At 61.9% G+C, this 23,162-nt stretch overlaps 2 protein-coding genes across 2 annotated transcripts; one reads left to right on the top strand and one right to left on the bottom strand.

Moving 5' to 3' along the window:
• Positions 1-1,798: 1,798 nt before the first annotated feature.
• LOC138822816 (adenosine deaminase domain-containing protein 2-like) lies at positions 1,799-5,229 on the top strand. Its single transcript, XM_070015741.1, has 9 exons — positions 1,799-2,378; positions 2,983-3,123; positions 3,500-3,625; positions 3,709-3,859; positions 3,949-4,116; positions 4,208-4,437; positions 4,528-4,765; positions 4,878-4,998; positions 5,111-5,229. Exons 1-9 carry the CDS (start codon positions 1,799-1,801, stop codon positions 5,213-5,215), a joined length of 1,860 nt encoding a protein of 619 aa, XP_069871842.1. The 3' UTR covers positions 5,216-5,229.
• Positions 5,230-10,946: 5,717 nt separating this feature from the next.
• Positions 10,947-22,783, bottom strand: LOC138822866 (voltage-gated potassium channel regulatory subunit KCNG4-like). The gene is made up of 3 exons (XM_070015827.1): positions 22,559-22,783; positions 20,374-21,168; positions 10,947-14,213 (listed from the first exon to the last, which is right to left on the bottom strand). Exons 2-3 carry the CDS (start codon positions 21,124-21,126, stop codon positions 13,434-13,436), a joined length of 1,533 nt encoding a protein of 510 aa, XP_069871928.1. The 5' UTR covers positions 21,127-21,168; positions 22,559-22,783; the 3' UTR covers positions 10,947-13,433.
• Between the last annotated feature and the right edge of the window lie 379 nt (positions 22,784-23,162).

Genomic DNA, 23,162 nt, shown 5'->3' with positions numbered 1-23,162 from the left:
TTTTTGTTGGTCATGGGACTTGAACTCTGGGCCTGGGCGCTGTCCCTCAGCTCTTCAGCTCAAGGCGAGCGCTCTACCACTTGAGCTACAGCACCACTTCCGGTTTTCTGGTGGTTTATTGGAGATAGGAGTCTCACGGTCTCTCCTGCCCGGGCTGGCTTTGAACCGCGATCCTCAGATCTCAGCCTCCTGAATAGCTAGGATTACAGGCATGAGCCACCAGCGCCCGGCTAAATGTACTCATTTTTTTTTCTTTTTGCTTATGTGGTGCTGAGGAATCGAACCCAGGGCCTCAGGCATGCGAGGCAAGCGCTCTACCACTGAGCCACCTTCCCAGCCCTCCCTTGTTGTTTTGAGAGTAAAAACTGCCACCTGGCATAATTCAAACATGGATTCTCCTTCATCTGTCTTTCAAGGTCCAGCTCTCAGGCCTTCCAGCATGAATGAGGGGGGCGGCGTTCTAGCCTCTTCACCCTCTCCAGAACTGTCTGTTTCAACCTTCCCAACGCCAGGTCTCAGTGGTCGGCTACTGTCGAGGAGGCTCTCCAACCTCTCAAACCTTTTCCATGCCTCACAGCTCAGCTTCAAAATTCCCTACAACCAGCGCTGCATGGTTCAAGTTAACGAGGAATGTGGCATCGTGCGGTGGAATTACCACTTGTCCACATGCTGTGGTGTCAGTGGGCATTTGGGAGGGATCTGGGTCCGGTGACTCTGCTTTTGTCTCTCTGTGAATTTGACCAGTCGGAACACCTGTTGCATTATCTCATCTCTTTAGGAGGGTGATACTGTTCCATCCCAGACCAGCCACAAAATGGGGAGTCGTAGGGGCTGGGAAGGTGGCTCAGTGGTAGAGTGCTTGCCTTGCATGCATGAGGCCCTGAGTTCGATTCCTTAGCAGCACATAAGCAGGAAAGGCTGGAAGTGGTGTAGAGCACTAGCCTTGAGCTGAAGAGCTGAGGGACAATGCCTAGGCCCAGAGTTCAGGCCCCACAACCGACAAAAAATAAAAATAAAAAACAATGGGGAGTGGCCCATTCTGATTTGGGCCACTGAACCGTGAGGGCTCATCTACACGAGCCACCACACCAATTCTTTGGAAGATCCAAGTTCCTGGTACATCAACGGTTCCTGTGTCCCAGGAGTTACACTGCCATGTCCCGCGGTCATGTCCCCATGAGCCCTGTCAGGCCCTAGAGCACAAAGCAACCGCCACTATGAATGAGACCCAGAAAGAAGCAGCTGGGCCTGCTTGCTCACTACCTGGATGTACTGTAAGATTTCATTTACAAGTCCTCTCCCAGCAAATTGTGTGCATCCCTGGCTCCATCTTATCCTTCCTGTCCCTCCCCCCACTCCTGGCCCTTCACCTCTAGCCTCTCACCTTGAAGATCTGGCATCTTCGGGTATTTTTGTGAACCAATTCAGAACTGCTCCTCCTGGGAAAGCCAGGGTACTAAGGTTTTGGGCTGGTGAGCACTTCTGTTTGGCTTCGGCCAGGCCTCCAGGGAAGTCTGAAACATGGATGCTAATAGCTTTGTGGTCCTCTGGGCAAACACAGCTGCCTGGTGTCCCAGGCCCCAGGCCCCAGCTGTGCTTTGGAGGCCTCCTGGGTGGTAGCTACACAGCGTAAAGCCAAGTTCAAAAGCCCTCTGCCCTTCTTCACGGGTTCTCCAACCTTCAGGACCACCCGAGGTTGGAGACCAGGCTGATGGAAGGAGCCCGGCCCGGCCCGGCCCGGCCCAGGGCACGGCCTCGCCCCGGGACAGGCGCGTGGGCCGGGGGGATCAGCATCCGCATGGCCCCGGAGAGCCTGGCCTTCCGATTGGTTAATTGCACTGCAGCCCCGAGGGTTCCCATTGGTCGGCCGCAGGCGAGGGAGGCGGAGCTCACAACCTGCCGTCGACCACCTGCTCCCCACGCGGGCCGCACAGAGCCGCGCATGCGCCGCTCCAGATCGCTCCTGGCCATGGCGGCGCAGCCCGGCGTGGGGGTGGCGGGTGCGGACGACGGAGGCCGCAGGAAGCCCCGCCTGGCCGCCTCGCTGCAGATCAGCCCGGGGCCAGGCTCCTGGCGGCCGGCGGGGGCCGGCTCGGGTCACGACGCCTGGGGGGCCCCGCCGGCTCCCTGCGCGGAGGGGGACGCGGCCCGGGGCGCGGCGGGGGCCGGGGGGCCGCGCGGGGCGGCGCGCGCAGGGGAAGACCCCGGGGTCAGCCCGCAGGTCCCGCCCGCAGGCCCCGCCCGGGACCTCCCGCCGGCCCCCGCGCCGCCCGGCCCGCTGCCCCGAGACCCGCCGCCCGGCCAGGCCGTGGCCTTGCTGGAGCAGTACACGGCCAGCCTGGGCGTGGCCCTGGCCTTCCGCGAGGACCAGGAGGCAGGTGAGGCCGGGCCTAGAGCTGGCCTGGGCCGCGGTGGGACCCCCCAGCCCCACCCCAGGACACGAGGACACCTCACCAACCCCAGGTGACCAGGCGGAGGGGGACGCAAGGGGCTGACCCCCGCCCCCCAGCCTGGGACCTCCAGCTTGGACGCCGTGAACCAGCTGCGCCTCGGGTCTCCAGGCATGGATCTGCCTGTGGCAGGGTCACACCTGTTGGGTGTGTTGGCTGCAGGCTCTTGGGAGGATGAGGCAGAAGGATCATGAGCCCAAGGTGGGCCTGGTTTACAGAGCAAAACCCTATCTCGAGAGACCGAGACACGGTTCATCTACAAGCTGAGCTAAGGACGGTTCCCCCCAAGCTTTCTGACCTTTAGCACATCAGTTCTGAATTATTGGGGCTCAGACGTAGAGCCTAGGTTTTTGGATGAAGCCAGGCACTTTGCCACTTGAGCCACAGTCCACTTCTGGCTTTTTGCTGGTTAATGGGAGATAGGAGCCTCACAGACTTTCCTACCCGGGCTGGCTTCAAACTGCAGTCCTCGTGTAGCGCCGTGTCCTGAGTGACTCCTCCCTCACACCTTCTTCCCCCCTGACACCCCCAGGTCCTGGCTTCCCCTTCTCTGTGTGTGTGGAACTGGATGGTGTGGTCTGCCCTGCAGGAACCGCGAGCAGCAAGACAGAGGCCAAACAGCAAGCAGCGCTCTCGGCCCTCCGCTACATCCAGAGCCACCTGGACAGCACCGGTATGGGGGCCTCCCTTGGGGGAGGCTTGCTGCCCTAAAGCCAACCTGGCTCTAGGGTGGGTGGGAGGTTGAACAGGTTGCAGCTCCGAGAAGCGTCTGATCCTGCTCTAACGTTCTTTGAAGGACAGGGACTGTTAGAAGAGCAGCTTCCCAGGTCTCCAAGGTGGAAACTGTCCCCTTCTTGGCATCCCAAAGGAGAGGAGGAGGGCAGGCCTAGCACCCAGGGAACCCAGCTCCCCCTGCCTCTGAGGGTCCCCTGGGGCAGCGAAAGCCCACTTACTTCCCTGAGCGTCGGTAGATGCTTGGCCCAAGTCCCAGTGCTGGGGAGAGCGGCCTGGCCTGTGGGACCCGCCACTGATCTCTGGCCCTCATGCAGAGACCATCCTGACCCACGAGCAGCGCTGTGCGGCTGTGGTGAGCGCTGGCTTGGCTCGCTTGCTGGATGAGAATTCTCCATACCAGGCCTGCAAGGGGACGGTGGCGGCCGTCATCCTGGAGAGGGGTGAGGATGGCCCCGTCCCTGCCTGCCTCTGCCCTTCCCCCCCCCCCCGCCCATCACCAAGCCTTCTCCACCTCCCTATGCAGAGATCCCCAGTGCCAAGGGCCACACCAAGGAGATCTATGAGCTAGTGGCGCTGGGCACCGGCAGTGGCAGCTGTGCCAGCTGGCTGGAGTTCTCAGGTCGGCAGCTGCATGACTGCCACGGTCTGATCATTGCCCGTAGGGCGCTGCTGAGGTGAGGGGCGGGGGGGGGCGGGGGGCGGCGGGCTGGGCCTCGGCTGGCCAGGGTGACGGCCCCAGCCCCTCTCTACCTGCCGCTCCCAGGTTCTTCTTCCGGCAGCTGCTGCTGGCCACCCAGGGGGGCCCCCAGGGCAAGGAGCAGGCTGTGCTGGTCCCGCAGCCGGGGCCCGGGCCCCCCTTTGCTCTCAAGCCTGGGATCTTCCTGCACCTGTATGTCAGCAACACCCCCAAGGGAGCAGCTCACGATGTCTAGTATGTGGGGCTCCCGGGCTGGGCACCCCTCAGTTTGGCTGTTGAGGGGGCCAGGATCAGAAAAGCACAGCTGACTCTGGATCCCCCACAGCCTCCCGCTGTCCTCGGAGGGGAGTGTCCTGAACATCCCAGCCTTCCGCCTGCAGGTCCACGTCTGTGGGCAGCTGAAGCCAGTGTCCTATGTGGCCCCAGCGCTCCGGGACACCCGAGTGGGCTGCCTGTCAGCCAGCGACAAGCTGGCGCGCTGGGCCGTGCTGGGCCTGGGCGGCGCGCTGCTGGCCCACTTTCTGCCACCGCTCTACGCCACCAGCCTGGTCCTGGGTAAGAGGCCCGAACGGCGAAGGGGCTCTGGGACCTTGTGGGGGTGCAGGGAGATGACTCTGACCACGGCCTGTGCCTTTTGCTCCACAGCTGACCCCTGCCACGACCCTCCAACTCTGAACAGGGCCATCCATGCCCGCCCCAGCCTAGATGGGGCCTCGTGCCTGCCCCCGCCCTACGTCCGCACCACCCTGCATCTGTTTTCAGGGCCTCCAGTGGCCCCCTCCAGCCCTACCCCCAGTACCTGCCATGGCCTGAGCCTCAACTGGAGTCTGGGGGATCCTGACATTGAAGTGGTGGACGTGGCCACGGGGCGTGTGAAGAGCAAGTGAGGAGGGCCTGCGGTTGGGGGGAGGCAGGCCCATCCCTCAGGGCTGAATGGCGGGCAGGCCTGCGGTTCCTCCTCCCCCGCTGCTCATCTCTCCTCTCCTTCCGCTCAGTGCCGCTGTGGGCCCCCCCTCGCGCCTCTGTAAGGCCGCCTTCCTCAGGGCCTTCCGCCAGGCTGCCCAGGCTCTGGGGAAGCTGCAGCTCCTGGCCCTGCAGACCTACGAGGACATCAAGGTCAGCGCGTGCCTCGTCCTGCGGCCCCATCGCCAGTCCTCTGTCTCCTAGTGCCAGCCTTGCTCACCCTCCCTTTGCCCTTCTCTCCCCACCCCGCTCTGTCTCCCCCTAGGCGGGACCCTACCAGGAGGCTCGCCAGCAGCTCTCCCTCCTCCTGGACCAGCAGGGCCTGGGTTCTTGGCCCTCCAAGCCATTGGTGGGCAAATTCAAGAGCTGAACTGATGGCCAGCAAGTTGGGCCCCTGCAGGGGTAGGGCCTGCTGAGCTGTGGATGCGCAGAGGCGGGGGGGGGGGGGGATGGAGGGGGGGGTTGGAGGGGGCTGCTGTACACCGTCTTTAATAAAGAGTTGCTTCTGGTGGTTCGGGCCTCTGTGCGTGTTGCTGGTTTGGGGGAGACAGAGACCTTGTGACGCACCCTGTGCGTGCCGGGCCCCACCCAAGCCCTGGTCTCCAGGATTATGGAGCAGCAGGGCCAGGGCCAGGCCCAGTTCACCCGTGCAGCTTGGGAGGGAAGGGCTGGCGGCCCCCGCCTTCCAGGCCACAGCTATTGTAGATGGGCCTTGGGAAGCTGGCTCCGGGGCCCCAGGGCGACCATGTTTAGTGTCACCTGACCTCTGCAATGGACAGAGATGCCCCACACTCCCATGCCCATCGGGGGCATCGCAGCAGAGAGCAGCACTGACATTGGTTTAGTATATGCTGTAGGAAGCCTCGCACTGGGACTTAAGCCCTTGCAGGAACAATGCACAGGCCCCCAGGCCTCCCGGGCCAGACAGCAAGTCCCAGGCCTCATGGCCTCTAGAGAGGGGTGAGCCCATCCCCACCCCTCCCTCCGTGTCCGTGTTCCCAGCTGTCCTGGCCGGGAGAGCCCCCACTGGGGCTGTGGAGAGCCTGGCTCTGCACAGCTCTGGTCCAGGCCCAGGCCAGTCCTTGTGTGGAAGCCCTGAGGTTGGGTCCCCCCAGCACCGCCGCCGCTGGGCATGTGTGGCTTGGCTGTGTGCACGCTGCTGGCGGCTTCAGCTAGACAGTGCAGGACCCAGCCTCGTCCCTCATCCTGCCAGCCAGCGGTGCTGTGTACCTGTGGGCACCTCGTTCTCATCATTGTCCCCTCTACACATTACAACTACTTCCAAAGCACCACCATGGTCCTAGGTGGAGGCCTAAGTCACACCCAGTGCTGTGTAGTTTGCCACTCGATAGGGATGTGTCCTGGGGATCCTGAAGCTGCAGAGGGACAGTGGATCAGAGGGCCTGCCTGGACGGGAGGAAGGTGAGTGAAGGACAGAGAGAAAATACCATCCTCCCCCAGGGCCAGGCCCAGCACTCTCCACAGGCTGCGGAAAGTAGAGCTTCTGAGCTGCGCACAGGTGGCTCACGCCTGAAATCCTAGCTCTTCAGGAAGTTGAGATCAGAGGATCATGGTTCAAGGCCAGCCTGGGCTGCAAAGTCTGTGAGACTCTTACCTCCAATAAATCACCAAAAAGCTGGAAGTGGAGCATACCAGTGGTAGAGCACCAGCCTTGAGTGAAAAAGCCAAGGGATATCACCCAGATCCTGAGCTCAAGCTCCGCTACTGGAACAAAAGAAAGTCAAGTTTCTACCGACTCCGAACTAGGAGTCAGCCCATCACCCCATTGCTCAAGTGCCCACCCCACCCCGTGAGGCTGAGCTCGCCCAGCCTGGTGCCTCACCCCAGCCTCCCACCTCAGTTGCTACCCAGGATGGCTGCCAGGATCTCTAGGTCCTTGGAGCACACAACCCTTTTGAGCCCTGAGTAGCTGGCCTACAGGAGGAGTGGAGACTTGGCGTAGTGGACCTTGCTCTGCCCTCTCCTGACAGCCAGGAAGAAGGAGGTTGGAAACGGGAAGGAGGAAGCTAGTTCCCTCCTCTGCCTGCAGGGAGGGGACACCTGAGCTGTGGACATTCCTCCCAGAGCTGGGGGGGGCAGCCAAGCACCTCTAAAGAGGAGAGAGACTGCAGGAGCACAGAAGAAGCAGGGACAGGCGCCCTGACTCAAGCAGGACACTTACCAGGCAAAGGCCAGGTAAGTACGGAGAAAAGTAATTCCACCATTTACCTTTAAGTGCTGTTGAAAGAAAAAAATCAAGCCACCTCTGGAATAAACATTTCTCACAGTCACACCTGCCCAGGGATGGAGGGTTTTCTTTTTAAAGTTCCCAGCCTATTGATGAGCTCACTTCTCACACACTGTTCACCCCAGAAATAATGAGATTGAGGCGCCACTGGGCTTCTGTGGTGACTAGAGCCCAGGCCAGAAATGACGCCATCATTTCCATTCAGCTTCACATCCCAGACCCATGGCCTTCATTAATCACATAATCACTGGGTAAGCACGTTACTCAGAGTGACATTAACTGCTGTGTTCTGCCAAGTAAGTACTATTTGTCCCCTGTTGCACAGATCTGCCTGCCCAAGCTTTCCATTCTGCAGTCTGTGCTCTGTTCTGACTCAGCGTGCTCCGTGGCAGGGGGGTGGTGACCTCAGCTTTTGAAATGGACAGTCTGCTGATGTCTTTTTGGCCTAATCCCCCCCCCAACATTTTGCAAAGAGTAGCATATTTAGATTGGGGGCTGAGGTAATTTAGCTTGGCACATGCCAGTGCTGAGCCCTTGGGGTGCCTCTCCCCACTTCCAGCAGGGCCTCCCTCCTCTGCAGTCCCAGGCCCTGGGAACCATCGCTGGACCATGGACAGCCTGGGGCAAGGGCACTGAGTAGAAACATGGACCTGGGATGCCAGCCTCAGTTTCCGAGGGTGGGTTACAACGTGCACATGCAGGGGCACAGTGGGAGGAGGGGGGAGGAGGGGGGGATGCTGCGGTCAGACCCCACGGCCATCAGCCTGGAATGAGACGTTCATTTCTGCCCATCCCCAGTAGGGGGTCCACTGCATCCTACACGAGATGGAAAATTAACAGACTGGGTTTTTTTTTTACAGCATTGTGTTGGAAAGGGAACAGAGGCCCTAAACTAAGACTCGGAAGGCATTTTGCAAAGTTCCACGGAGTCCGAGCAGAGGGTCTGTCCTGTGAATCCTCATCCTGCTCCACAGCCCAGGAGAAATTAGCATTTAACTATTTATACACATACACAGATTTTTCTAATACGGCCTTAAGAAATATTTTTAAAATCCATGTTCCTAAGCAGCCACCATCGATAAATGAGGCCGGCTCCTTCCTTTTGTGCCACACGCCTGCTACAGCAGGAAAATGTCATGCCTTGAACCAGGGCAGGCTTTCCTAGGTATGGTGCCAAATAAAAGAATATGGGGACTCCACTGAACTAAAAAGTCTTGTGCTTCGGAGCGTCAGAAGAGTGAAAGGAAACCCACAGAACTGGGAAGGCGCTGGTAAGTCCTGTTCATAATGACAGGCTTGTATGTACAATATTTAAAAACAAAAACAAAAACACCTCTGACAATTCAATGACAGAAGCGGCCAACCCAGCAAATGGAGAAAGGTCTAACTGGAAGACATTCAAGTAAGGACGTACAAAGATCCCTTCCTTTTTAACCACCAGAAAATTGCAAATCAAAAACCTGCCCTTGCATGGCGATAAAAACAAAAAGAGCAGCACGTGTGGGTGAGAATGAGAGGAGGGGAAATGAAAGCTTGGCACGGGGCCGGGGGCCGTGGGAAGCGCCGCGGCGGCTGCCCAGCAGTTCTCCAAAGTGGTTAAATGCAGTCCCATCAATTCCGCTTCTGGGTAATGCAAAGGATACAACAACATCTACACAATGGCAGTGGCGGTGGCAGCATAATGCCGTTTCTTTCCCCAAATGGAAACAACCCAAAAGTCCATTAGCTAATGATCAAATAAGCAAAACTCAGTGCATCAGTGCCAGGGAGAATCCTTCAGGCATGCAGGCAATAAAGCTCTGACGCCTGCCACAGGAGACCCCAAGGTCACTGCAAAGACTGTCCAGAGCAGCTGTGGGTGGAGAGGAAGTGGAGCATGGGCCCGGGCCCGGCTGTGGAGAGGCCCTGGCTCTGCGAGTGCCCCTGGGGTTCTGCGCTGTTTCACCCTTGGAGTGCAGAGCCTTGCTTCCACAGTGGCAGGTCAGCCGGGCCGATCCTCACTCCTGACAGGAGACCGGGCTCAGTCCACCCCCTGACCTGGACACCCTCAGAGCTTCTAGGGGACAGGGCAGGATGGGAACCAAAGCTGTGGGCTCTTTTGCTCAGTGTCCCATCACCACTAAGGTACTGGGGAGGGGGTGTGTGGGGTGTTGGAGGTGGCATGTGCCTTGACAATGCTGGGGGTTCGCTGATGGGTGCAGGTGGAACTCGCGGGCTGAGCTGTCTCTCCAGCCCCTGGCCCCTACCTGTGGGGAGCAGAGCAGACAGCTACCACCCTGGAAGAGCCCAACGACCTTGAAAACCACTGTGCTGTCAGGTCTAGGGAAGGGCAGAGCACGGCTTTGAGGTTTGGGACCAGGACAGACCTGGAACCTGAGAGCTCATTTCCCTGCAGGGGGAGCGGTCGGTTCTTCCTGAGGAGCCCCTCACCCACTTTCCCCATCATGGCTTTCCCCAGGCCTTGTTGGGGTGCCTGCTCTCTCTTTGATTTACCAATACACCTTTGTGCTCTCTGCCACCCGTGTCCTGGGATTCTTTTTCATTCTCTGTAGGCCCAAGCGGCCTCCTCTGCTCTGGAGGCCTCCTTGGAGCCTTGCTGGTTCTGGGGCCCTCCTTCTGCAACCCACCCCCACCCCCATTGCCTGGACAGAGCACCTTCGCTTTCCACGCTCGGCTGCAGGATACCCGCCTCTCCACAGATGACGATGAATAAGGCTGCTGTAAATACCCGTGTGCCAGTTTTCTGTGTGCATTCACGGGTTCGGCTCCTTCGGGCTGGTGGGCTTTTGAAGTGCAAGGTGCACATCTGTGATTCCAGTCCTCGGGGGCTGAGGCAGGAGGATCCCAAATTTGAGGCCAGCCTGGGCTATGTTACAGTGAGACCCTGGCACACGCACATGAATAAAAAGGAAAATAATAAACAACTCGAGCTGTTGGAAATCTACTAATGTGGCTGAGCTTGGCGGAGTCCAGGACGTGTCCTGTGCAGCCCAGTCCCCACGGCAGCTTAGAGGACCCCGCCAGCTGCTGTCTGGCCTGCCCGCTGTGACTGTGGCCTGGCCTCGCCAGGGAAGCCCAAAGCTAAGCCCTATGACTCCACTCCCCAAGCTGAGGACCCAGCCCAGGCCCACCAAGACTGCATCCTTGCCCCTGCTCTTCCGCCTTTCCATCTCCTCCTCTCGTTACTGAGAATTCACTTGCCAGAGAAGTCAGCCTTTAAAAGGTGCACACTGCAGTCTTTGCGGTGCATTCGCAGAGTTGCACCATCATCATTGGTATCGAATTCTACATTTGTGTCACCCCCCAAGGAACCCGGTGCTCATTAGCAGCCTCTTCCCCCCCCCCCCACCCCTCGACAGCCACTCAGCTACGTTCTCCCATGGATTTGCTGATTCTGGGCATGCCATGCAAATGTAGTTGTAGGGGCTGGGAAGATGGCCCAGTGGTAGAGTGCTTGCCTTGTATGCATGAGGCCCTGGGTTCGATTCCTCAGCACCACATAAGCAAAAAGAAAAAAGCCGGAAGTGGTGCTGTGGCTCAAGTGGTAGAGCGCTAGCCTTGAGCTGAAGAGCTGAGGGACAGTGCCCAGGCCCAGAGTTCAGGCCCCATGACCGGACCCCCCCCCCGAAAAAAGAAACAGAGATATGGAATCTAGGAGAATTACAGATAGTGACAGAGTAAGAGAGAGACAGAGACAGACAGAGAGAGACAGAGAGACAGAGACAGAGAGAGACTACCTATCCTTGGTCCCACTTGGCCTCTTGCTGGGAGGCGTCCTGCCTCTTGCTAAATCCCCAAAGTCAACCCAGCAGCCTCCTGGCTGGACGCGCTGGACACACCAGACGAGCCACAACACGCTTCTTAGTATGTTTAATGGTTTTCTCGGGGCACACGGGGGGCTCTGAAAGCTCAGCCAGGCAGGAGCAAGGGACCCAGAGCCTCTCGAGGTCTCCGGTCTTCATCTGCTCACCGCCACTCAGCGGAGCTCCGGAGGCGGTGGGAGGGGGGATTTGAGCTCGGGTTGCCCGAGCCTGCGTCCCAGGCCGGGCTCCTTTTGTCTTACTTTTAATGAGACGTTGCCGCTGAACCGCCCGGTGGATGGATGCCAAATGCTGGCTAGAGGCTGGCACTGGGCAGAGAACAGGTAGGTCAGAGCTGGGGGTCCTGGGCTGGGGCTGCATCCTGGCTTTGCTGTCCCTGGCTGTGTCCCTGGCTTGCCTCTGTGTCCCTGGCTAAATCACGCCCTGTCCTGCGCCTTCTCATTCAGACAGGGAAAATGGGCAGGTGGGACCCGTGACCTTTGAGTCCTTATAGCTGTAAGAATGAGTGAAGCCCGCTGGCACTGGGAAAGGGCAAAGGAAGGTCCCTTGCAGGCACATGTGGAGAGACGGACATGCCGAGGGGCAGACCTGCAGGGGAGACCCGCTCCCCTGTACACACAGGTGGTCTGGGTTGGCCAGCACAGGTCCTGCACCTGGGCACATTCTACAGCCACGCTTAGGTGGCCCCAGAGGGCATAACTGTGGGAACCACAAGGCTCCTGTCAGCCAATGGGGATGAAGAAGCTACCTAGCAACTTGCTGGTCACTCCCACTCCATCCAATCACGGGCAAGATGCTGCAGGCAAGGCTAGACCAAGACAGTTTAGACCCGCCTCCTGGGATATTCACAGGAAGGGGGGGATTAGAGCATTTAAAGAGGCCCCACATGTGAGCAATCAATCTCAATTTTCCACCTCTCATTTAGTAGAGAACTTCCACGGGTGTGTGTGGAGGGTCGGTGGAACCGTGTAATGCCGCTGAGTTCATCCAATATTGATGCTGAGCGTTCCTTTGGGTCTTGGTGCACTTAGGGCGGTGGAATGGCGGGGTGGGAGGCGGTCACAGCACGGCATGGCTGTGGCGGAGAGTGATGTGAACGCCAGGGACTCCCGCAGCGCAAGCCAGGCTTCGCTCAGAAGAGAGGGCAGATGTGAGGGAGGCTCCTGCGGGCCCCAGGCCCGCCACGGCTTCTCCTCTGATGACTCCCCGGGCCCGGCCCGCTGCGGCCAGGCACTGAGCGGGAGGGGAGAGGTCTGGCAATTGTACATTCTTCTAGCCATCCTCCTTGACCAGTGAGCGGGACGCAGAGCTCCGTCTGCTGGGCTGGTCTTCACCCCCAGCAGCCCACCAAAGGGGTCTCTGGGACCCCAGACAGAGAACCACAGATCCAGCCCGAGTCTGCAGCAGTGAGAGTTCACGGATGAGAAGCCCCGGTCCCACCCACACGGCCCAGCACCCAGCAGACAGGAAGTGGGAGGCTTTGGCCTTTCAATATTTTGCCTAAGAGAAAAAATTAGAAGATTCGTGGCTGCTGAAATGCCCCATTGCACAGCCAAATGTCCACGGGACTCCGCCAGGCCCTTCCTGCAGCAGACCCACGCCTCACAGGGCATAATGAAAGGCTAGGGGCGTCCCCACCGACTCCTGGGGATGGTTGTCTGGAGGAGGGGGAGGACGAGGCCACCCCCCCCCAGGCCCTTGGGCCCTGACGGTTCAGAGTCCATTGCTCGTTCTCGCTAGTCTGGGCGTGGGCTGTCTCGTCCCGGCAGTCAGGCCCGAGTACACCCACATGCACGGTTGGGGTGCTCCGAAGCAGGGCTCTGGCCTGGGCAGCCGGTAAGGAGCAGACAGAAGGCTGCTCTGTTGCTGCCCGGAGGGTGTGCTGGGTCCGAGGCGGCCTCGCTGAGTTGGCTGGCTGAGCTCCCCGAATTGGTGGACCAGTCCCCCAACACCTGGGACAAGGTGGAACCTCCAGCCAGCCACGGCTGGCTACGTGGAGTTCAGCACCAAGGGCACCGACTACCCTGTCAGTGTCTCCTGTCCAGGCCCAGGCTCGAGACCCCGCCCCTCCCAGCCCCCAGCCTGGGATTTGCTGCAGAGATCAGCTCTGCCCTCCTTGCCAAGAGCTTGCTCCAGATCTGGGGGAACAGCGGTAATGGGCAACGCCGAGGATGGTGGTGAGCTCCCCGTGGACTCCTGAGGGGAGGGTGGCACCCCCAGTTCCCAGTGGTGAGGTGGCCAGGACACAGGCTCTGAGGGTGAGGGGTGGCACTCCACGGGCTGTGTGGAGGGGAGCTGGGGCAAAGCGTGGCAGGGAGACTGAGCCCTCTGGGGGAGCTGCGTGTGTTGGGGGGCCAGCAGGGAGCGGAGGAAGGGAGTGGATGCCGTGAGGGCCAAGGATGCCAAGGATTGCACAGACGGAGGACCTCTTTGGCTCTGTCCCCTTCTTCCTTTGGGAGATGCTCCCTGGGGTGCAGGCCGGGGGCTGGGGCGCGGCTAGGCGGCGGCTGGCGGTGGAGTTACACGTAGGTGGCGGGGGAGGCCGTGTCCTGGAGGATGGGGTCGTCCCCGTCGGCGAGGAGCTTGCGCTCGCTGCCCGAGCCAGCCGTGTTCTGGAAGCGGCAGAGACGAGCCTGGAGCCGCTCCTGCTCCTTTTTGAGCTCCAGGTAGGAGTGGGAGAAGGTGTGGAAGATGGACGTGGCCGGGAAGGCCATGATGAGAATTCCGCTCAGGATGCTGCTGAGGGCCACCATCTGGCCCGGCACGCTGCGGGGGACCATGTCCCCATAGCCCACCGTGGTCATGGAGATGATGGCCCACCAATAGGAGGCGGGGATGCTGGTGAACTCCAGGACCCGCCCGGATTCGTTCTCGGCCACGTAGACCAGGGGTGAGAAGAGGGTGACGGCCACGCCGAGGAAGAGCAGCAGCAGGCCGAGCTCGCGCGCGCAGCGGCGCACAGTGAGGCCCAGCGTCTGCAGCCCCAGCGAGTGGCGCGCCAGGCGCATGACGTAGAGGATGCGCAGCGCCCGCAGCACGCGCAGCACCAGCCCCACCTTCTCCAGGTAGGAGCCGGCAGCGCTCGGCCTCTCCCGGGCCTCTTCCCCGGCCTCCTCGGACACGGCCAGCGACACGTAGTACGGCGAGATGGCCAGGATGTCGATGATGTTCAGCGGCCCGCGGAAGAACTGGCACTTGTCCGGGGCCTGGACGAATCTCAGGCAGAACTCCAGGGAGAACCAGGCCACGCAGATGGTCTCCACCACGAAGATGTAGTAGCACTTGTGAGAACATTCGCCCTGGGACAGAGAACAGGAAGAGGCAGGTGCAGGGAAATGGGAGGGAACGAGAGCCTGGGTGCGTGGGCCTGTGTTGTGGGCAGAGCTGCCCCGGGCCCTCCTGTTTAACCTGGCTGTCTAGGGGGCCAGCTGCCCGGGAGCCCTCACCCCAATTCCCAGCCTCTCCTGCAAACAGGTGTGCAGGAATGTCTGAGGTCTCACGGAGAGCACAGGTGAGCCTGCTCCTGACCAGGCTCCAAGCAGGCAGATTGGATCCATGTCCCAGGGGGAGAAGGGAACACAAAGGTGGAGAAATTGGGGGTGTCAAGACATGGGTACTCAGATCTCTTCACTCGGAGAACTGGTTCATGAGAAAGAGAAATCAACGTTTTTGTTGTTTGGGTTTTTTTTTTTTTTTGTGGTAGTGGGGTTTGAACCCAGGACCTTGTGCTTGCTAGACTGGCACTTCAATTCTTGAAACACATCTCCCAGTCTTCCTGATTTCTGCCTCCTGAAAAGCTGGGATTACAGGTGTGAGCTATCGTACCTGGCCTCAGAATCTACATTTTACTGAGATAACCAGATGACTAAAGAGCCTGTTACACTTCTAGAGCGACCTTAGCCTTACATATGTCACGCTCAGGCTTGGAGAAGTCTTCATGCCCAGGAGGGATCCTGGAGACCCTTAAGCATGAGCAGTAGAATTTCCCCAAAGATAGATGATTCTAGTATGGAGCCAGGATTGAGGAATTGGCTATAGATATTATAGGTGTTATATACATATGTGCACGCATGCACATGTGCACACGCACACACACACACACACACACACGAGTGGACGAATGACTACTTATGCGAAACCTAAAATGTTGACAGTTGCAGGTTTTCTGTGGAAGAAAATGCTCTGAAGTGGAAAAAGCCAGTGCGTGGGCCCAGCTCAGCCACGGGCCTGTGCGTGGCCTTTGTGAGGAGCAGTGCTGGTCCCTCCTCACCCTGCTGGTCAGCCCAGCCCGGCAGCCTCTCTGCTCCCCCCCGAGGTCCCAAAGCTGCTGTGCGGAGAGACAACTCAGATTGCTTGGGGCCCAGGTTCAAATCCCAGCTCTTCCACTCCCTGGAGCAATCAGGGCTCCCCTCTGGATGTTCGTTGCTTTGCCCCAAGGGGGCTGTTTGAGTGGAAGGAAGTCATGTCTACAAAGCAGTTATTAGAATACTGTTCCTGGCAGCACACCTGGCCATCGGTGTGTGTGCGTGTGTGTGTGTGTACGTGCGTGTGTGTGTGTGTGTGTGTCTGTGTGTGTGATCACACAGGAAGGTGAGGACATTCTCATGGAGCTCTGTTGCAAATTTGCTTCAGGATCTGGGAGGGCTCAGGAGTTTTAGCTCCTGATTCCCCAGTCCAACCGCCAACTTGCTGTGTGACTCGGATGAGGTCCCCGGGGCCCCTCTGTGCTTCTGTGTCTAGTGGGGGAGATTGAGCCCACAAAGCAGACATTGTGCCCTGGTCTCACCCCACCTCACGGCTTGTTCAGTGTCCAGATCCCACCACAAACCAGGAACGGGTGCAGGTGGGGCAGGAAGGAGCCTACCAGGGCTCCCTCCCACCCCCACCCTGCCGAGCTTGGCAAGTCCAGGCCCAGCCTCCTGCTCCCTGTGGAGCCTCTTCCCACGCTGGCCTCCAGGGGGAGGTCTCTTCTGCTTAAGAGTCTTTCCAAGTGGCCGGCCAAGAGCGCAGGAAGGTGACTCTGAGGCTCGGCAGGCCCGGCAGGCTCGGCCTCCGCCTCCTGGCTGCCATTTGCCTCTCCAGGCCACGCACCCTGTCCCCCTCGCTGGGCCCCCCTGCACTGCACCAAGCTGGCTTTGCCGAGTCACTCCACCTGAACCCCACGCTGCTCTGCATCCGAAACAGCCTGCAGGCGTCTGTCCTGGAGGGTGGGCATCCGTCCTGGAGGGTGGGCATCTGTCCTGGGGGGTGGGCATCCGTCCTGGAGGGTGGGCATCTGTCCTGGGGGTGGGCATCCGTCCTGGGGGGTGGGCATCCGTCCTGGGGGGTGGGCATCCGTCCTGGAGGGTGGGCATCTGTGCTGGAGGGTGGGCATCCGTCCTGGAGGGTGGGCATCTGTGCTGGGGGGTGGGCATCCGTCCTGGGGGGTGGGCATCCGTCCTGGGGGGTGGGCATCCGTCCTGGAGGGTGGGCATCTGTGCTGGAGCGTGGGCATCCGTCCTGGGGGGTGGGCATCCGTCCTGGGGGGTGGGCATCTGTCCTGGGGGGTGGGCATCTGTGCTGGAGGGTGGGCATCCGTCCTGGAGGGTGGGCATCCGTCCTGGAGGGTGGGCATCTGTGCTGGAGGGTGGGCATCCGTCCTGGAGGGTGGGCATCTGTCCTGGGGGGTGGGCATCTGTCCTGGGGGGTGGGCATCTGTGCTGGAGGGTGGGCATCCGTCCTGGAGGGTGGGCATCTGTGCTGGGGGGTGGGCATCCGTCCTGGAGGGCGGCACTGCCTCAGCCACACTGGGCAGGGGGCGTAGGGATTTCGGCCTAGGAAAGATTCTCTAGCCCAGCGGATGTTGAAGACGAAAAGACAAAGGAGGAGGGGCCATGAGCCACATCCCCCCCTCGGAGGAGGAGGGGCGATGATGAGCCACATCCCCCTCTCAGAGGAGGAGGGGCGATGGGCCACGTCCCCCCCCTCGGAGGAGGGGCGATGAGCCACATCGCCCCCTCGGAGGAGGAGGGGCGATGGGCCATGTCCCCCCTCTCTCGGAGGAGGGGCCATGGGCCACGTCCCCCCCCTCGGAGGAGGGGCGATGAGCCACATCCCCCCCTCGGAGGAGGAGGGGCCATGGGCCACATCCCCCCCCTCGGAGGAGGAGGGGCGATGGGCCACGTTCCCCCCTGGGAGGAGGAGGGGCGATGGGCCACGTTCCCCCCTGGGAGGAGGAGGGGCGATGGGCCACGCCCCCCCTCGGAGGAGGGGCGATGAGCCACATCCCCCCCTTGGAGGAGGAGGGGCGATGGGCCACGCCCCCTCTCGGAGGAGGAGGGGCGATGGGCCACGTTCCCCCCTGGGAGGAGGAGGGGCGATGGGCCACGTTCCCCCCTGGGAGGAGGAGGGGCGATGGGCCACGTCCCCCCCTCGGAGGAGGAGGGGCGATGGGCCACGTACCCCCCCCAGGAGGGGCAATGAGCCACATCCCCCCCTCGGAGGAGGAGGGGCGATGGGCCACGCCCCCTCTCGGAGGAGGGGCGATGGGCCACGCCCCCCCTCGGAGGAGGAGGGGCGATGAGCCACATCCCCCCCTTGGAGGAGGAGGGGCGATGGGCCACGCCCCCTCTCGGAGGAGGGGCGATGGGCCACGCCCCCTCTTGGAGGAGGGGCGATGAGCCACATCCCCCTCTCGGAGGAGGAGGGGCAATGGGCCACGCCCCCTCTCGGAGGAGGAGGGGCGATGGGCCACGCCCCCTCTCGGAGGAGGAGGGGCGATGGGCCACGCCCCCTCTCGGAGGAGGAGGAGGGGCGATGGGCCACGTTCCCCCCTGGGAGGAGGAGGGGCGATGGGCCACGCCCCCTCGGAGGAGGGGTGATGGGCCACGCCCCCTCTTGGAGGAGGGGCGATGGGCCACGCCCCCTCTCGGAGGAGGAGGGGCGATGGGCCACGCCCCCCTCGGAGGAGGAGGGGCGATGGGCCACGCCCCCTCTCGGAGGAGGAGGGGCGATGGGCCACGCCCCCTCTCGGAGGAGGGGCGATGGGCCACGCCCCCTCTCGGAGGAGGAGGGGCGATGGGCCACGCCCCCTCTCGGAGGAGGAGGGGCGATGGGCCACGCCCCCTCTCGGAGGAGGGGCGATGGGCCACGCCCCCTCTCGGAGGAGGGGCGATGGGCCACGCCCTCTCGGAGGAGGAGGGGCGATGAGCCACGCCCCCTCTCGGAGGAGGAGGGGCGATGGGCCACGCCCTCTCGGAGGAGGAGGGGCGATGGGCCACGCCCCCTTGGAGGAGGAGGGGCGATGGGCCACGCCCTCTCGGAGGAGGCGTCTGGTGTTTTACAGGGAGGCCACCTCACCAGCCTAGTGGTCCCACCCCACCTTTCTGGATTTGGTCACGGAACATTCCAGATCTGGGAGCTCCTCGAAGGCGGGGTGAGGCTGGCCTTCCTGCCGGTGGGCCTTGCCGGTGGTAGCGGGGTGTCCTACGTGCGTGGAGCGGAGAGGAACACGGGGCTTTCCACGCACAGGTGCGCGCGTGGACGGGGCACCAGCCTTCAAAATGGCCGCCCTGGGTGTGGTGGTGGGACGGGTGCGAAAGAGCCCTAAGCGTCATTCGGGTGAGGGAATGTTCTAGATCACCAGGGGGCCGGGTTAGCACGAGTGGGTCCACTTGCTCCAAGGCGCAGAGCTCACAGGACTGCCGGGAGCCACAGTGCCTGGTCAGGACCCCTGAGGCCCAGCCCGAGTGGAAGCTCAGGTTGGGGACAGCAGCTGTGTCTGGGGCGCGGGGGCCTTGTTCCCGGCAAGGTGTCCAGGATCCTTCCTGGTCCTCACAGCCCAGCCTCACAAGACAGCCCAGGTGCCCCCCAGGGGAAATCGAGACCACCCCCCCCCCCCCCGCAGCCTCTTAGCGTCCAGGAGGTGACTCTGTGCCCCCCGGGGGCCGAGGAGACTCAGAACATGGCAGTTTCCCAGCTTGGCTGTCCCGTTCCCCTTAATTTACAATCCGGGGCGCCAGCCCGTGAAGGGGGAGCCTGGGGGCCTGCCAGTCCTCAGGGAGTCTCGGCCTCTGCGGGTCTGTGGTCTCTGTGCCGGGAATGCCCGTGACCTTCACTCATCTGGGCCAATGTCATCCAGGCCCCTGCCTGACCCAGCCCTCAGCTGTCCCCACAGCAGCTGGCCAGCTTGGCGGCCAGCTGACCATCCCCTGGGGGCAGATGTGAAGCCCGGCGTGTGTGCTGCACTGCGGGACAGAGCAGCTTTTTTATGCAAATGGCAGGACACAGTCCTGAAAGAACCGCCCCCCCACTCGCTCGCTCTCTCGCTGTCTGGGTTACCGCCCCACAGGGGAGCAGGCCCTCTCCACCCCGGATTCTACGGGTGTCTCTGCACAGAACAGACGTCCCCCGCTAGCCCCAGAGCTGTGGCCGCCCCCTCCTTGGCCCCATCAGGGTTCGGCTGTCCCGGGCTGCCAGCCCCGAAGCGAGGCCCAGGCCCCTGCCTCTGTCATTTTCAAAAGTCCTTGGTCCTCTGTATACTCCAGATCGTGGTGTCCTTACAAATGTCCCACGCCTCAGTTTCTCCATCTGAAAATGGAGCTAGGATGAGGGATGCTGGTTGGGATGTGAGCTCAGTAGCTGCTCGGGCCTGCAGGTCAATGTCACAGCTTTTTAAAAAAGCGTCACCCATTCTAGCAAGGAGGAAGCTAGGCTCAGAGAGGTAATGTGACGACCTGTGGTCGCAGAGACCCTCCCAGCCCGCCGAGGCCAGCTGTGGGCGGATCCTTTCTCCATATCGATGGATTCTGTTTAAGCGAGGGGCACAAATGGCTTTCAAAGGCTGGTCACTTTGCCCTTATGGGCTCCTTTGTCAAAAAACAGCAACACACACACACACACACACACACACACACACACACACACACACACACACACACACACACACCAGGCTCACACCTATAATCCTAACTACTCAGGAGGAGGACCCCAGTCTGAAGCCAGCCTGGGCAGAAAATTCTGTGACACAACTAGCAAAAAGCCAGAAATGGAGCTGTGGCTCAAGTGGTTAAGTGTCAGCCTTGAGCAAACAGCTTAAGGACAGTAGGTAGGCTGTGAGTTCGAGCCTTGGTACCTGCACACATGCACGCACATGTGCGCACGCACACAGTGATCGTTTATGAATGGGCTGGTCTAGAACTGCAGGCAGTTCACATGGGATAACATTCCTATTTTAGTACTTTGAGAAGCGCCATTTCCGGCTTGTGCGTCTCTGGGGTCTCGGCTGCACAGGAGGCATCCTTAGGGGATCGCAATCCAAGGCTAGCCTAGATAAAAGCCAACCCCACTTCACGGCACGCAAAGTGAACGCGCCGGCCGGGATCCTGGCTGAGCGGTGGAGCGCGTGTCTGCGAGCGTGAGGCTCTTCCTTTGGCCTGCGCGCGCCCACTCTCTCGGGGTCCCCGCCCGGAGGCCACTCACCTTGTCCTCCTCGGCTCTGAGGTCGGGCATGGTGCTGACGCACAGGCTGACCGCCGTGGTAGCCACGAAGAGGATGGAGAGGCAGGCGAAGACCTTGCCGGGCAGCCCGGACCGCGGGTTCTCCACCATCTCGCGCAGCCGGTGCATGCAGCGCGCGCGGCGCGAGGGGCGGGCGGCGGGGCCGCGGGCGTCGCGCTGCCGCTCCAGGGCCTCCTCCCGGCGCAGCTCGGCGGCCTCGTCCAGCCTGGCCAGCAGCTGGCGCAGGCAGCAGCGCTGCAGGTGGCCCTCCTCGATGCCCCAGTAGCTCAGCTCCTCCCGGAAGGACAGGGCGCACATCTCCCGCAGCAGCACCAGCTTCCCGGCCGCCAGGAAGCTGGCGATGGCGCCGAACGCCCTGGGGTTCCTGTCGAAGAAGAACTCGCGGCTGCGGTGGTCGTAGTCATCGCAGAGCCGGCCGATCTCCTCGCGGCTGCGGCACAGCCGGAGCCGGCCCAGGCGGCTGAGCGGGAAGGCGTCGAGCGCGCTGCACGCCAGGCGGTACCGGCAGCCGCCCACGTTCACCAGCATCTCCTGCTGCGGGTCGGCCGCCGGCGCGGCGGCGTCGGGAGGGCTCACCCTTCGCGCCCGGCGGTAGTACAGGCCCTTGGCCGGCGGGGCCTCAGGCGGACCCGGCCTGACCGGGGTCAGGGGGCTGCAGGCGCCCAAGTGAGGATGTCCAAGGTGCAAACTCTGGTCTGCAGGGGGGACGGGCATGGCGGACGATGTCCTGGGGGTGGGGCGGGGGCTTCAGGTCGGCTGAGAGAGAAGAGGAAGAGGAAGAGGAGGAGGGTGGAGGGCAGTCATCTTCCTGGCACCTCCCAGCCGGCCACACAGACCCGCGCCGTCCTGAAACCGTGGCGGGCGCTCACGTTTATTGAGCAGCTACTATGTGCCCACGGAACCACCCGGAGGGGCTCAGGCTGGACAAGGCGGGGGAGGGGGCGGCCTTCCAGGCTGGGTGGCCTCCACCTCTGACCTGACACGGTGCCAGCCCCCCGGCAGCGTGGAGGGCGGAGGCTGTGTCCGCTGCGAGGGGCCACGCCGGCCCCCACAGGGGTGGCATGGCCGCCCGGGTGCTGTGCTCGCTCCCGCGCCCCGAGGGGCGCAGTGCCACGGCGCAGGCACCGAGGGGGCGAAGCGCTCTGCTGTGCCTGAGGCAGCCCCCCGCGTTAGCCCCCCTCCACCCCATGGGGCAGGCAGGATGCGCTCTACTTTATAGACAGGGAAACTGAGGCACAGGATGGGCAAACACCGTGCCTGCGGTTTGGCAAGCCCCGACTTAGAGTGAGGCTCAGGGAAGGAGGCCCATGGCAGGGTCAGGAGATGGGGCCCGCGACGCTGCCCGGAGGAGCCCCAAGATGGCCTCACCCCTCGGCTCTGCTTCTCCAGAGGGAGGGCCTAGGCCTGGAAGGTGAGGGCACCTTGGATTTTCAGCGCCCCTTGCTGTGTGACCTTGAGCAGGTCACTCTCCCCCTCTGGGCCTTGCTCTTTTTAATCTGCACATGGAAGCAGGCCTCTAACGCACCTTCGTTTCAGGCTATTTGGGGCGCTCGGTTTAGGATCGCAGGTGGAACCCCCTTTTTTAAATTTACAAGGTATTTACAGGATCACCTCCACAATAGCTCTCACCCTCAGCAACGATTTCTACGCGATTCACGGCAGCCAGAGCCGGCTCCAAACCGCCTCTCCTACCAGAAGGAAAGCTGGCGGCAGCGCGGGAGGCGGACAGGGAGGGGAACCTCCGAGTCAGGGCGGGCGGGATTCAGGGGATGGGGGGGTGAGGACTAAATCACAGCCGTTGCGTTTCCCACGCGGTGCGGTGCGCTGCTGCTCTGCATGCAGGACCTCACAAGGAGACGCCTGGAGGCTGCAGAGAGCACGGAGCCGGCTCCAGGCTGGCCAATCTCCCCAGGGCAAACACCGAGACCCAGAGAGCCGCAGTGATTTGTCCAAGGTCACACAGCAAGTGCCAATCCGCCCCAGACGGACATCTCCTCCTTCCCAGAACCCCAGCTCTAATTCTGCAGCCTCCTGCTCCCCCCAACAGCTGACAGCAAAGCTTCAGGCTCACAGAAAAGGGGCTCACCCAACACAGTCACACACACACACACACACAGCCAGAAACTTCTCCTGAAGTTGAACCCACCTCTAGTCTCAGGAAACCTGTGCCCAGCGTCTGTCTGCTGCTGGAGGGGAGCCGGGGTCGGGGCCAGGAGAAGGGGTGAGCTGCGGCAGCGGGGAGTTGGCCCCTCGGGGCAGCTCCTGGCAGTCAGTTTCCAGCCTTTCTGCCCCGGCCTCCTCGGGAGCTGAGAAGTCCATTCATTCCGCGTCTCCCTCCCGCCACTGTGCAGGAGCCAGGGGCGCGGGGCGGGGCTTGCAGAGGGTCCCGAGGCCCGTGGTCCTGTGGACAGTGTCAGCGGCCAGGCTGCGTCCCTGGGGGGCAGCGGGGTGGGGGGGGGAGGCTGGAGGCTCTCGAGAGTGCTCCATCCAGCGAGCGCGCTCCGTCCAGCCGCCAGGCAGCCTCCGGGCAGCTCTGCAGCACCGGGAGAGGCCGAGAGCGTCTCCCTCCCCTGCGCCCGGCTCGGGAGGGGTGAGGGCAGCCCGGGCCGGGCCAGCTGCAGCGTCCTGTGCCCGGGCAGGCTGGCAGCTCCTCAGGGAGCAGCGGGGAAGGGGGGTGCGGGGGGGGGGGAGGCTCAGGCTAGGACTGCAGAGGGACTGAGCGGCTGTGACCGGCCAGGCCTGGGATAGGC

The sequence above is a fragment of the Dipodomys merriami genome, unplaced genomic scaffold (genome assembly GCF_024711535.1).
Source record: "Dipodomys merriami isolate MVZ:Mamm:240054 unplaced genomic scaffold, mDipMer1.0.p SCAF_116, whole genome shotgun sequence".
Lineage (NCBI taxonomy): Eukaryota > Metazoa > Chordata > Mammalia > Rodentia > Heteromyidae > Dipodomys > Dipodomys merriami.
Note: the sequence above shows the minus strand (reverse complement) of the source record. Positions and strands in the feature narration are given on the sequence as shown.

Excerpts from the sequence above, each read along its gene's own strand:
- LOC138822816 (XM_070015741.1), top strand. The coding sequence starts at position 1,799 with ATGGCCCCGGAGAGCCTGGCCTTCCGATTGGTTAATTGCACTGCAGCC. Across the intron at positions 3,626-3,708 it reads GGCCGTCATCCTGGAGAGGG|AGATCCCCAGTGCCAAGGGC; the intron begins GTGAGGATGGCC and ends CTCCCTATGCAG. Across the intron at positions 4,999-5,110 it reads AGACCTACGAGGACATCAAG|GCGGGACCCTACCAGGAGGC; the intron begins GTCAGCGCGTGC and ends GTCTCCCCCTAG.
- LOC138822866 (XM_070015827.1), bottom strand. The coding sequence starts at position 21,126 with ATGCCCGTCCCCCCTGCAGACCAGAGTTTGCACCTTGGACATCCTCAC. Across the intron at positions 14,214-20,373 it reads TCAGAGCCGAGGAGGACAAG|GGCGAATGTTCTCACAAGTG; the intron begins GTGAGTGGCCTC and ends TCTCTGTCCCAG.